Here is a 12,268-nt window from a genome sequence, read left to right on the forward strand (position 1 = left end):
GGGCTCTTGGAAGTACTTGGAGTATGACTTATTTAGATAACTTCATTTCCAACTTGACTAGAGAATAGGATAAGCTAATACAAATGGACATAAGTCTTCAAAACCACAAGCACTCTTTCGTAGGAATGGTCCAAAAAAACAAGCTTCAAACAATAAAGAGGAGAAATAAAAAAACTCATTATGATGAGGAAACCAAGAAAGCACATAAATCATAATCTTTCAAAAACAACATTGAAACTAATTCTAAACAAGGGAAACTTAAGAAAGAAAAAGATAAGTGTTTTTATTGAAATAAACTTGGGCATGATGAGCACAAATGTATGAAGAATAAGATTGAGCACTTCACACATTTTCTTGATAAGAGTTCAATATAGGGTTTTGTGGGGGCGGGAAAAGCGAGATCGGGTGACTAGGACCTAATCCTACTTTTGCCAACACATTGGGAATACAAAAGAGCCTAGGGAGATAGATCACTTTGGATACTTCTTGTGGGAAAGAGAGAGCCAAGGATTATCTCTTAGGGTTTCTATTCCTCTTGTTGCAAATGATAAGAAAAACTAGGGTTTGAATGATCAACTAGATTAGAAGATAAATAATGAAGCATAAATGAACTCGGAATTGCACAAACTTGCAGATCTGAAACTAAGACATTGAAAGAATGAAAGGGGGGGATTATGGTTGTGTACCTGATGCTGTAAATTGAACAAAAATGACCTGGACCAGGGTGCCACACCACTGTCCTGTTTCAGCAGACAGGAGGTTGCAACTGAAACACTGCAAACTGGAGGTCTTGAGTCTGCAACCTGTCAAATTTGATTGCAAAATGGAGGGACCAAGGTGCCACACCCCTTCCCTGGGTAGGACCAGGGCGCCACGCCCCTGTCCTTGACAAATTTCTGCACTTTTAAGACTTCTAAGTGGTTCTAATGCCTTTTCCAGATCTGAAATTGCCTCTGGATGCCTGTTTCTGCACTTGCAACTGAGAAGATAGGGTTTGGGTGGCTATATGGGGTTTTTCCTTAGTCAAAAACCTATGTTGTTGATTGCCACCTCCACAAATAGTTGATAATATACTAAAAATGTGTGTGCTAGAACCTTGTGTGTATGCAAGATCCTAAATGATAAGAAACTAGAGCCACCCTATGCATGAGAGTAAACCCTAAATGTAAATGTGAATGTAAATAACAATGCTTCAAACCAAATATACTAAATGATCTAAAGAATGAATGTAAATATGCAAATTGATGTAAAGAAGCTCATACAAAGACATGAAAATAACATGAAATCATAGCAATCCCCAAGGGAGAGATATTGCCACTAGATCTCCTATTATTCTTTAATTTCTTCAAGGCTCCTAATTGATGATGAATGCTTGACAAATGCTTGATGAATTTTGTTGAATGTTGTTGAAGACTCCACATAGGCTTCTCTTTCACTACATAGAAGGCTTCTCATGCTCCAAAAACCTACTCTTAGATTCTCTAATCCCGTAAATAGATAGTTCTTAGTTACCTTCAAATGAAGAAAGAGAGCTCTTATGTATGAAACCTTAGATCTTAATTTCGACTTAATTCCGCCTTTCAGTAGACCTAGGAATTGAATTTCTTGCCAATCTTTTGGGGTTAAGCATTATAATATCATAGAATTGTGCTCCCGAAATTTTGGGAAAAAAGTCGAGGACCATGTGCATTCCCGCCGCGGTCCACCAAATTTTCACCAAATTTTCAAGGCATTAGATGTGATGATATTAGAGCGAAGCCCAAAGTTACAACTGATTTTGAGATGTTTTGATATGCAAAATTGGGCCTTAAAGGTCGAAATAGGACATAATTAGGGTTTATGATTAAATGATTTATTGGAAGAATAAAATAAAAAGGGGCACACTTAGGGTAAAGGGCCCAATTTTATAATGTGGGGAGTGATGAAATGTGACTTTAGATTCAATTAAATTAATTAATAAAATTCTTAAAGGGAAATAATAATGCAAGATGCAAACACACTAAGACAAGTGCTAAACTAAGTGTGAAATTGTACCACCCTAGAAAGGGTGTACAATTTACAACACTACAGGTTCCTTGCATCTATCATATAGTCATCATCAATTCAAAAAAACTTCTAAGGAAAAAAAAAAGAGAAATCTAAGGGAAAATAATTTTGGTTAAGGAGACAAGTGATGAGAAGCTCTAGAGTTTAGAGACTTCATTCATCTTTAGTTTTCTTCCCTCATATTCCTTATATGAATTACAACTCACATACTTCTTTGGTTCTACTTCTTCCTAAGGGGAGGATTATTTTTCGACATGCTTGGACAATCTTCAACATTCATTATCTAGCATCTACCATCACTATGGGAGATTCTACATTTTGGGGGGTTGTGTGGTCTCTCTTTTTCTTCTCTCTTATGCGGGGACTTTTTTCTCACATGGGATTTTGCTCTTCTCATATTTTAGATAAAAATTTTATTTTCTCTCTTTGGAGGGAGTCTTTTACCACTATGTTTTCTCGCTTTCTCCACTTTATGAGAGAGAGCATTATATTTGAGTACCTCATTGGCCTAATTACTAGGACCCAATTTAATTGTATCCACCTAAGATTTTTCTAAGGAGAGGTGTTAGTATATATATGCATTATAACAGATGGTTATACGCATGCTCCATCCTATAATTCTCTATCTTCTATCACTATCCATCCACTCAATCCATATATCTCCAATCCAAGTAAGCTCATCATCCTTTCATCCTTTTACCAAGCCTTGATTCTCTTTTGTCCTTGGTTCTCATTCATTACTCTATCCCAATCATCTTATCTTCCATGCAAACTCATATTATCCTTTCATCCCCCCAATCCAAAAATCCCAAATTAGTCCACCCAAATGCAATCAATCCTAATCCACATAATCGAGTCTTGCAATCAAGCCTATCATGCTTAATCAATCCATAAATCTTGGTCCAAATTAGCCAATAATCCATTGATCAACATTACTCCAATTATCATCATAGGGATGTATCCTTCCCTATCCTTTGGATAAGAATTATTCTTATTGTTAACTTTCTATCATCCTCATCATTAATCCATCAATCAATCAATTGGTTTTCAGCTTGACTAGGAGCAATATTTTTGGTTTGTTGTGCATGCTTGCTTGTTGCTTGTATGTGTAATCACTGTTTGTATTTATGTATCTGCATCCTACTACCACAAAGGCATTATTGCCTTCCATATCATGGTGTCATAAGGAATATATGTTTGCACTTGACCTTTTTTATCACATACTTAACACATTGTCATCCTAGTTCCTCATACCTTGGTGCATAATGTCAAGTACAATATCAAATCTAAGTTTCTTATACCGTCACAACATGATTCTCCTCCATTATTCCTCTCATACATCCCTTCATCATCCCTACCTACTTTCGATCCATACCACCCTTATCATTTTCCTCATGCATCCTTTCATCCTTAATTTTATAGTCCTGCTATCCATTTCGAGAGTGCACTCATGTTCTTAGAACCCACATATCCTCTCAAGGGGGCAGCCACTATCTCCTCGTCATCCTTATTCTACCAGTGATTGGGGCATCATGCTAGTACACCTTATCCCTTTCAATCCACTATATTTGATTTTTCTTTGATATAACATCACTTCATGATGCTATATCAAAGAGTGACAAAATGTAGGCACCTAAATTTGTCCATACCTGACACACTTGATTTTTCCCATTCTAGCCAATATATAAATATTTATTATTTATTTAATTAATCCTTTATCTTGACCCAACACCATTAATTAAATACATTATAAATTTATTTAATTAAATTTAGCCTCCACCTTTATCCCTCTACCTTTAATTAAATAGATTTGCATTTATTTAATTGATTCTAAACCTTACTCCCCTTAATCTATTAATTAATTGTTTTAAGCTAATTAATGTTCATTATCATTTCCCCTAATATTTAATTCTATATCACCCTCAATCTTTGTCCACTCAATCTTAGACCTTGAATCCATCTACATGAATCAAGATCTAAACTTGTCATCATGTGACACATGTCTCTACCCCCTTCTTGCTCACACACGTGTGAGCATGAAAGGTCATCTCATAGACTCCACCCTATCTCTTACACATGTCCCTTTTGCGTTCTTCCTAATGTGTGCTCACAATGTTCTTCCTAATGTGTGCTCACACATGTGTGAGCACACATAGCTCTTACACCTCCATCCCCCTTGTGACACTTGTCACAAGGCTAAGTGTCACAAGGCTAAGCCTCCAATCTAGGCCTACACTCTCAATCAATCCTAGCCATCCATTAATCATTGAATCTTGGCTATTGATTTTTTTCATGAAAATTCTATTAGTTGAGGTCTTTGCCCTTATTTTGATAATCTACCGTCTTCCTATCATTATGTTGTCCAAATAAACTTCAATCTTCTACTATCCTATTCTTATGCTACTTCTTCTATCAAATCATTATCCTAACATCATGTTGTTAATTCGAACAACCATATTCCTCCCATCAACAACATCAAAAGGAGCAAATCAACTAGAGAAGGGTGCCTCTACCTCTACTCAATGTGTGAGATGGGAAGGTAAAAGGCAAGGTAAATGTTATGTCTTTTATTCATTTATCTATTATGTCTTTTTCCTTTTCTTCATCTTCATATGACAATCTTGTATACATTGTACATTCTAAACTTATTCTATTCTATTAAAAGAAGAAGAATTAAGTCAACTAATTAAAAAATGATTCTAATGTTTGATTAGACCTATTTGTTGCTGTATGTTTGTGAATCTTATTCTTTGTGTCAAGTCTACAATTACAAGATAATATTTATTTTGTTTGAGGTGAATATTTGAAAGCTAATTCTCCATGAAAGCTGGGTCTCGAAATTATTTTAACACTCTAAAATAGAGTTATTATTAATCACATTGTTTTTATAATATTACATAGAATTATTAATTGATCAAGAGTTTACAGGTAGGAGAATTGGCAATGTATACAATTACGAGGGAATGTTTTTTGTTTTGTTGGAGGTGAATATTTGAGGGCTAATTCTCCATCACTGCTCAGGATTGAGAAAGAGCTGTTCAAACTTGAGCATTTGATGCTTTGGCAGAGCAAGAAAGACATGGGCACCATTTCTGTCAACATTATTGGGAAGCAAGAAAACGAGATTCACCTTTTCATGGACAACAGGGCCATAATACAGAGGTTTCCCCCACGGGTATTCCACATCCTCAAATCCAAGCCTCAGCCATGATGACAGAAAAATGACTCCCTCAGTGCGAGGAATGCCCTTGTTTACTTGCAGCCAATCTATGGCGGACCGAACATATTCATTGCTTACTCTGGCGATCGCCTCCTTCACTCTTTCCACGCACAAACACAGCGATTCCTTCTTCAGCTCCCCACCATTTGCAGTGGCACACGCAGGATATACAGAGTTTCCTGTGTGGTCACTTGGAAGAGGAGGATTCATTCTCCCCCGCACATCCACTGCAAAAAACATCAAAGATTCCTCCTTTTCCTGCATTTCCACTGCCTCTGCTCGACATTTCCATAGATGCACAGTCACTGCTTCGAAACTGGTGCACTTTGCCACTCCGTCTGCCATTGCCCTTTTCTTCAAATTCTTCACAAAGTCGGCGGAGAGTCGGAAGAGCTTGAAAATGTGGGTGGGAGATTCTTCTATTGACTTGACGTTATCAGCTGGTAAAATGTCGGGTCCTCTGACTATTGAAAAAACTGCTGAGCTCTCCACGGTGCCATCATCATTGATTTTTACGTATTCTAGATGTGGGTATTGAATCAATGGAGGAGAACGAGCTTTTAATGGGCTTCTGTCACTGTAAGGGATGATTGTCATGTTGTTTGTTGAAGCCAGGGAAGCAAGGTTCTTCATGAAGGTCGCTGTGCCCGTACCATCCATCACTGTGTGATTTGTTCCCAATCCAATTGAGAAACCCCCACACTTGAACCTGGTCACCTGTTTGTACAAATCAAATATAAAAAAAATAAAAAAATTAGAAACATATTTCACAATTGTAATAGAGTGTAATCCAAAGAAATGGGACTAGGACTTGGTTCGGATTCAGCAAGGCCTAGTGGACTCGGATTCGGTTTGGATTCGGTAAGGCCGACTCGGACTTGGACTCGGGACTTGGAATCAGACTCCGTTGGACTTGGGAAAGTGAAAAAATCAAGAAATTTAGAGATTTTTAAAGATTTTGGAGAGTCTGGCTGAGTCTGGTGAGTCCGGCCGAGTCCAAGCGAGTTTGGACCCCAAACTCAGCCGAGTCCGAGTCCCAGTTTGCTGGACTCGTGGGGGGTGACTCCTCGCCGAGTTTGATTGATTTCTAGCGATTTTTCGTGTTTCTCTGGTGTAATGACATGACCATGTTAACAAAACAAATTTATAACAAAATTATTTCTTCTAAAATTTGATTGTCATTTATGTCTCAAAATATTGAAATCTCTCTACATATTTTAGATCTATATATTTAAGATATCTAAACAAAACCCCTAAGCATAGAATAGAGGGGGGAAGAGCCAACATATATCTAATTGAAAAATAGAATAAAATGAATCATAAACCACAATTTAATGTAATGACATGAAAATGGTAACAAAAACTATTCCTTTTATCTTAAATTTGATAACCATTTACATATCAAAATATTGAGATCTCTCTATATTTTTTAGATGTAAGTATTTAAGATATCTAAGCAAAACCCATAAGCATAGAACAAGTAGGGAAGAAGAACCCACATGCATATAACTGAAAAACAAAACAAAACCAATAATAAGTTATAATCCAATACAATGATGTGAACATATTAACAAAAACAATGCCTTTTATCTTAAATTTGGTAGTCATTTACATATCAAAATATTGAGATATCTCTACATTTTTTAGATATATGTATTTAAAATATCTAAACAAAGCAGCTAAGCATAGAGCAGAAGAGGGAAGAGAAACCGACATATATATAACTGAAAAACAGAATTAAATGAACCATAAGTTGTGATCCAGTATATTCAGGTGAACATGTTAACAAAAATTCTTCCTTCTATGTTAAAATATTGAGATCTCTCTACATTTTTAGATATATATATTTAAGATATCTAAACAAAGTTGTTAAGCAAAAAATAGAACGATAAGGAAGAGTCCACATACATATAACTGAAAAACAAAATCAAACAAATCATAAGTTATAATGAATAATCCTATATAATGACTTCAGCATATTATCAAAAACTCTTGATCCTATCATGAATTTGATAACCAGTTGCATATCAAAAATTTAAAATATTTTTAATTTTTTACCTAAATGTATTTAAAATATCTAAAATGACACAACACAAATTATAAACTATATAATCTGATGAAAACCAAACCTGTAAGAAGCAAAGTGGCAAGTCCGGTAGATTACGGATCTGATGACATTGTTGTAGAACCAGATTCTTGAAAAAGGGATTGGGATAGGCGATATCATGGAGCTGAGACAGCGATAAATCGATGGAGGCAGAGGCGAACAGAGCTCCTGCTCCACAACAGTCGATTTGAAGGCGTTTGTCATGGGCATCGAACTCAAGTCTTCCTGCAACGAAATCGTAAGTCACCAAAAGCTTACTCAGGGCGTCCTTTATCATCTGAGTAGCTTCAGATGAAGTTATTGCAGGATTTGGGGCAAAGAAATGAACAGTCTCCATAGTGAACACTACTTGCTGATCTAAATTGGACAGAAACATTCTCCTCCTTTCAGTTGGGTGTGCAGGATAAACGGTCACGGTTTCCTCCACTCTTACTTGGGCATCAAAGGGTATGTTAGGAGGGCTTAAGACTGTGGCCATTTCAGCTTCCGAGGTATACTCAGGTAAGTGGGCGAACTTTAAACAGTGTGTGTGCTCATACTTTCTCATCCCATTCTTTATATAGCATAAAACCCATACTTTTCAACTCTTCCCTGCATTGTGTCAACTGGTAAACCCTCACAGGTTAGTTTTGCATATGAAATGTGTGGAGTCAACAACTTCTGTTATCATTGAAATCCATAAAAGTGATAGCTTTTCTTCAACAACTCAGAATAAATGTGGTCTACTTAATTATCATTTAGTTTAATGATTAAACAATTATTAGTAATTTTTTAAGTTTAATTAAAATGTGGTAAATATTTGAATTTGTATTGATCAAATTTAAACTTTCATTGTTGAATTAGATATCTGAATAATTGTCTGAGATAGATCTTAAAAAAAAGTAGATGATATTTTAGAAAAGTTGTATGATTAAGACCCATAAGAAATTAGTGATTATCTTTCTCATATTGTTCTAATCTTGTACATAATTTTGTATGTTGACAATGTAATAGTAGAGCCCACTTTATCTTGTGTCCTATGACTTACTTATTTGTTACTTTTTTGTCACATAATTCATTTATTTGTTTTTAATGAGGCTAATATGGAGGGGACTTAAGAGCTTCTTTATAATTTTTGTTACTCAATTGTTCAAAAAGCGTTTGGATGAATTATCTTTAACAAAGTTACATATTAGTAAGAAACTTGTCTATTATGTAAATTCACAAAAGGTGATGATGTGGGCATTGAATGAACATATCACGAGTTAATGGAGTTAGAAGTCAACCTATGTGGATCATTCATGCAATAGTTAGAATAAGATATTTGTTATGATATTGTAAAATAGTAGAGCCCACTTTATCTTGTGTCCTATGACTTACTTATTTGTTACTTTTTTGTCACATAATTCATTTATTTGTTTTTAATGAGGCTAATATGGAGGGGACTTAAGAGCTTCCTTATAATTTTTGTTACTCAATTGTTCAAAAAGCATTTGGATGAATTATCTTTACCAAAGTTACATATTAGTAAGAAACTTGTCTATTATGTAAATTCACAAAAGGTGATGATGTGGGCATTGAATGAACATACCACGAGTTAATGGAGTTAGAAGTCAACCTATGTGGATCATTCATGCAATAGTTAGAATAAGATATTGTTATGATATTGTAAAAGAATATTTTATACAATCAAGAAGAATGTTATACTGATTTTTTTATCTGAAAAAATATTCTTAAATAAAACACTTCTTATTACATATTTTTTAATTATATTATTTATATTTTTATACATTAACATTTATTATACAAATTTATTGAGTTTCTTTTTCTTACAATTACTTCAACAATCTCATTTTTACATAATTATATTGAAATATATATTATAATCACAAATAGATGAAAAACTTCATTAAATAAAAACAAAAAAACTAAACTAAAATAAAACAGATTCTATTTCAACTAACATCAACCATTGAAGTGATTAAAATTTACAAATGAAAACTAAACTCAACAAAAATTGAAAATTTTGTACATAATACTGTAAGCAAGATACATCCATAATTAATCATTTTCTGTGGGGCGAGAAATTCTGAAAATAAAAGAAGAGGCGGTATTGACATGTATTTAAAGAGAGCATAAAATATTTGATAAAACATTCATTCCAGATGTCGACATCTATCTAATTCTCTCTTCTAACCTTAAATATAGCTTTCTATTTCGTGGCATTAAAACTTTAAACATCATGATAAATATTCACCTAAACTAGGTATAGCTTAACATCGTACCCCACCTTATATTTCATTTCAATGGACTTCGGTATAGTTACTAAAGTAAACTCCTTTTATTAACCAACTTTTACTTACTATTTTTTTCTTGGAATACAATTTGATCGCTTGATATTTTTTTAAGTAGTTTTTCTTTTAAATTTTTAATCAATTGAAAATAAGGCAATAGCATGGGATGATGAATAGTGAATTAAATAATTTCTCAAAGTTTGTTAGGAAAGGGTCATTTGTACTATTTTGTGCGAAAAGTTGAGACCCTGCCCCTCACTTTCTAGTTTTGTATAAACTCTCTGTTTTACTTTTGGACTCTCGATCTCTAATATAAAAATAAAATAAAATTTAGCGAAAAGTGAAATTGGATTCTTAATATTTTATTTTTTGGTTATTAGCAAATGTTTAGTGTATGGATTTTTTTTTTTATTGATAAAAGGCAAGAGCCATAAAATGTATTAATTTAAACAAAGGGTAATTAATAAACAATCAACTAAAGACCAATTTTGCAAAAATGGTCTACTATGAAGCCTCTAAAAAAAGATAAGTCATGTTTGGTAAAAAGTAAGACTATTCTATATAAATGCCCACAAAGGGATTCCCCGATAAACTGCTCACAAGTTTCAAAAGAACACAACAATTTCTACTGACCCAATAATGTAAAACTAAAGCCGATTTAAACATAGTAAAAACCAAGATCCTAGACTTTTAGCATGCAAAAATTGTAGGACTTCATTAAGCCTTTTCATTTTCTTAGTTGAATGAATGGGTTCCTCTGGCCTCCTCAGTTCTTTGAGTTGCCATGAAATTCTCAACCCTCTCTTGACTACCATGAAGGATTTTATTTATATGTTTTACTTAGCATTTGATCGATGGTGGAGATTAATTAGATAGATCAATGGATGAGAAATTTTGATATATGTTAGGATCTAAAATTAATACATGGATTGATGATGTGGAAGAATAGAGATGGATCAAATGCATAGAGGAAATAGATAAATATTAATTTTATTTATTTCTTGTAGAAAATTAAATACATTATTCGAAATTTATTTAAATTTGCAAAAAGTGCTAACTAATCAAATAATTTAGTGGATCAAAAGATGAATTAATTAAATAATTAGAAATTGTTTAATTAATATAATAAAGAGATAATTAAATAATTAAAAATTATGTGATTAATATAACAAAGAGATACTTAAATGATTAAATAATTATTTAATTAATATAAATGAAAAAATCGGCGAGATCATGATGAAATGACAAGATGAAAATAGTTTAGTAATTTTTAAGTGTCTACAATCACCTTATTTGTATACTTCCAAATCCTCCTTTAAAAATCGATGATAGAACATGTAAATATTGTTACTTTCTACTTATAACTCCATTTTTAATCATTTCATTAATTACTCTATCTTTTCTCTACAAGTACATTTGAATTTAATATTTTGATAGTATTTAAAAAAAAAAAAAAAATTCCAAACATATTCTTTATTGACTTCATGTGAAGAATGAATTACTATATGTCTACTAACTAAAGAGCTTCAAGCTATTTACTACTCTTCTCATCCTTCTCATCAAAGTAGTTTTAATTACTTACAAAATTTATTATTTAAATACCCATTAGATATTTATAATAAAATTCTCATTTTTGAAATATCCATTTAATAGTTATATTAAAATTTTGGAATAAATAGTGGAGATTATAATTATTAGTTTTGATGCAAGAAAAATGGAAAACATGGTTGTTAAGGATATTTTAATTATTTAAAGTTTAAGTCTCTATTTAAATGTATTTTTGGGATGAAGGAGTAGGCATTATCATGGCAATTGAGAAAATTTACTACCACTATTACACAAATCATAACAAATTTTAGAGAGTCGAATATATTTAAAGTGAAACCATATATATACACGATACGATACTTTATCATTGATCAATGACAGTGATAAAGATAAATGTCAATTGATAGTTCAAAATTTTAATATTATATCACATATCATATATGTCTAGGACAATTCAAATGAAAATCATTACAATTATAAATTTTGAAAATAAATACAATAAAAAGTTTGTATGATAGTCTTCAAATCTTCAACAAAAGGATCTAAATTAAGATCATTGCTTGAATGGAATGCCACTCCCACTAGTTATATCATGGTAAGAACCTCCTCATCATCATCTATATTGGCTCTAGTAATATCTACAATAGATGCATCCCAGTTGGTACACTTAGGGGCTATGTCCCAATTATTAGTTGCCCCTTGTAATAATCTTTCTTATATGATAAGAGATGCAAGTTGGAATAGATATAAATAAACTTTTCTATTTTATTGCAGCCAACTGATTACACTTCATTGAGTGGATAAAGGAGTATGTACTCCAATTCTATTCAACCAAAGAAGAACTTGCAACTTATTGAGATTGGAGAGAAAATTAGTTCACATATTTTTAAAAATGCAAAAGAAATTAAATTAATGTTAAGTATTAATGCTTACAAACGTTAGAAAATAAAAAATAATGCTTACTTGTGATAAAATCTTGATTGCAAGAGGCTTGAGGAACAAATAATCTTGTTTGTGGAGGTATCACCATGTACAAGCATTTTCCTTGTATTGTCTCGAAGAGCACAAATACTA

At 32.9% G+C, this 12,268-nt stretch overlaps 1 protein-coding gene across 1 annotated transcript; it reads right to left on the reverse strand.

Annotated features, from left to right (window-relative positions):
- Positions 1–4,878: 4,878 nt before the first annotated feature.
- On the reverse strand, positions 4,879–8,005 carry LOC131031241 (acyltransferase GLAUCE). The gene is made up of 2 exons (XM_057962296.2): positions 7,396–8,005; positions 4,879–5,983 (listed from the first exon to the last, which is right to left on the reverse strand). The coding sequence occupies exons 1-2, from the start codon at positions 7,918–7,920 to the stop codon at positions 5,057–5,059; spliced, it is 1,452 nt and encodes a 483-aa protein (XP_057818279.2). The 5' UTR covers positions 7,921–8,005; the 3' UTR covers positions 4,879–5,056.
- Positions 8,006–12,268: the final 4,263 nt, after the last annotated feature.

Source organism: Cryptomeria japonica, chromosome 4 (genome assembly GCF_030272615.1).
Source record: "Cryptomeria japonica chromosome 4, Sugi_1.0, whole genome shotgun sequence".
Classification (NCBI taxonomy): Eukaryota; Viridiplantae; Streptophyta; class Pinopsida; order Cupressales; family Cupressaceae; genus Cryptomeria; species Cryptomeria japonica.

Bases quoted from the DNA above. Each gene is read 5' to 3' on its own strand.
- LOC131031241 (XM_057962296.2), bottom strand. From the start codon at position 7,920: ATGAGAAAGTATGAGCACACACACTGTTTAAAGTTCGCCCACTTACCT. The intron at 5,984-7,395 runs GTTTGGTTTTCA...TTGTACAAACAG, and splicing joins TGCCACTTTGCTTCTTACAG to GTGACCAGGTTCAAGTGTGG.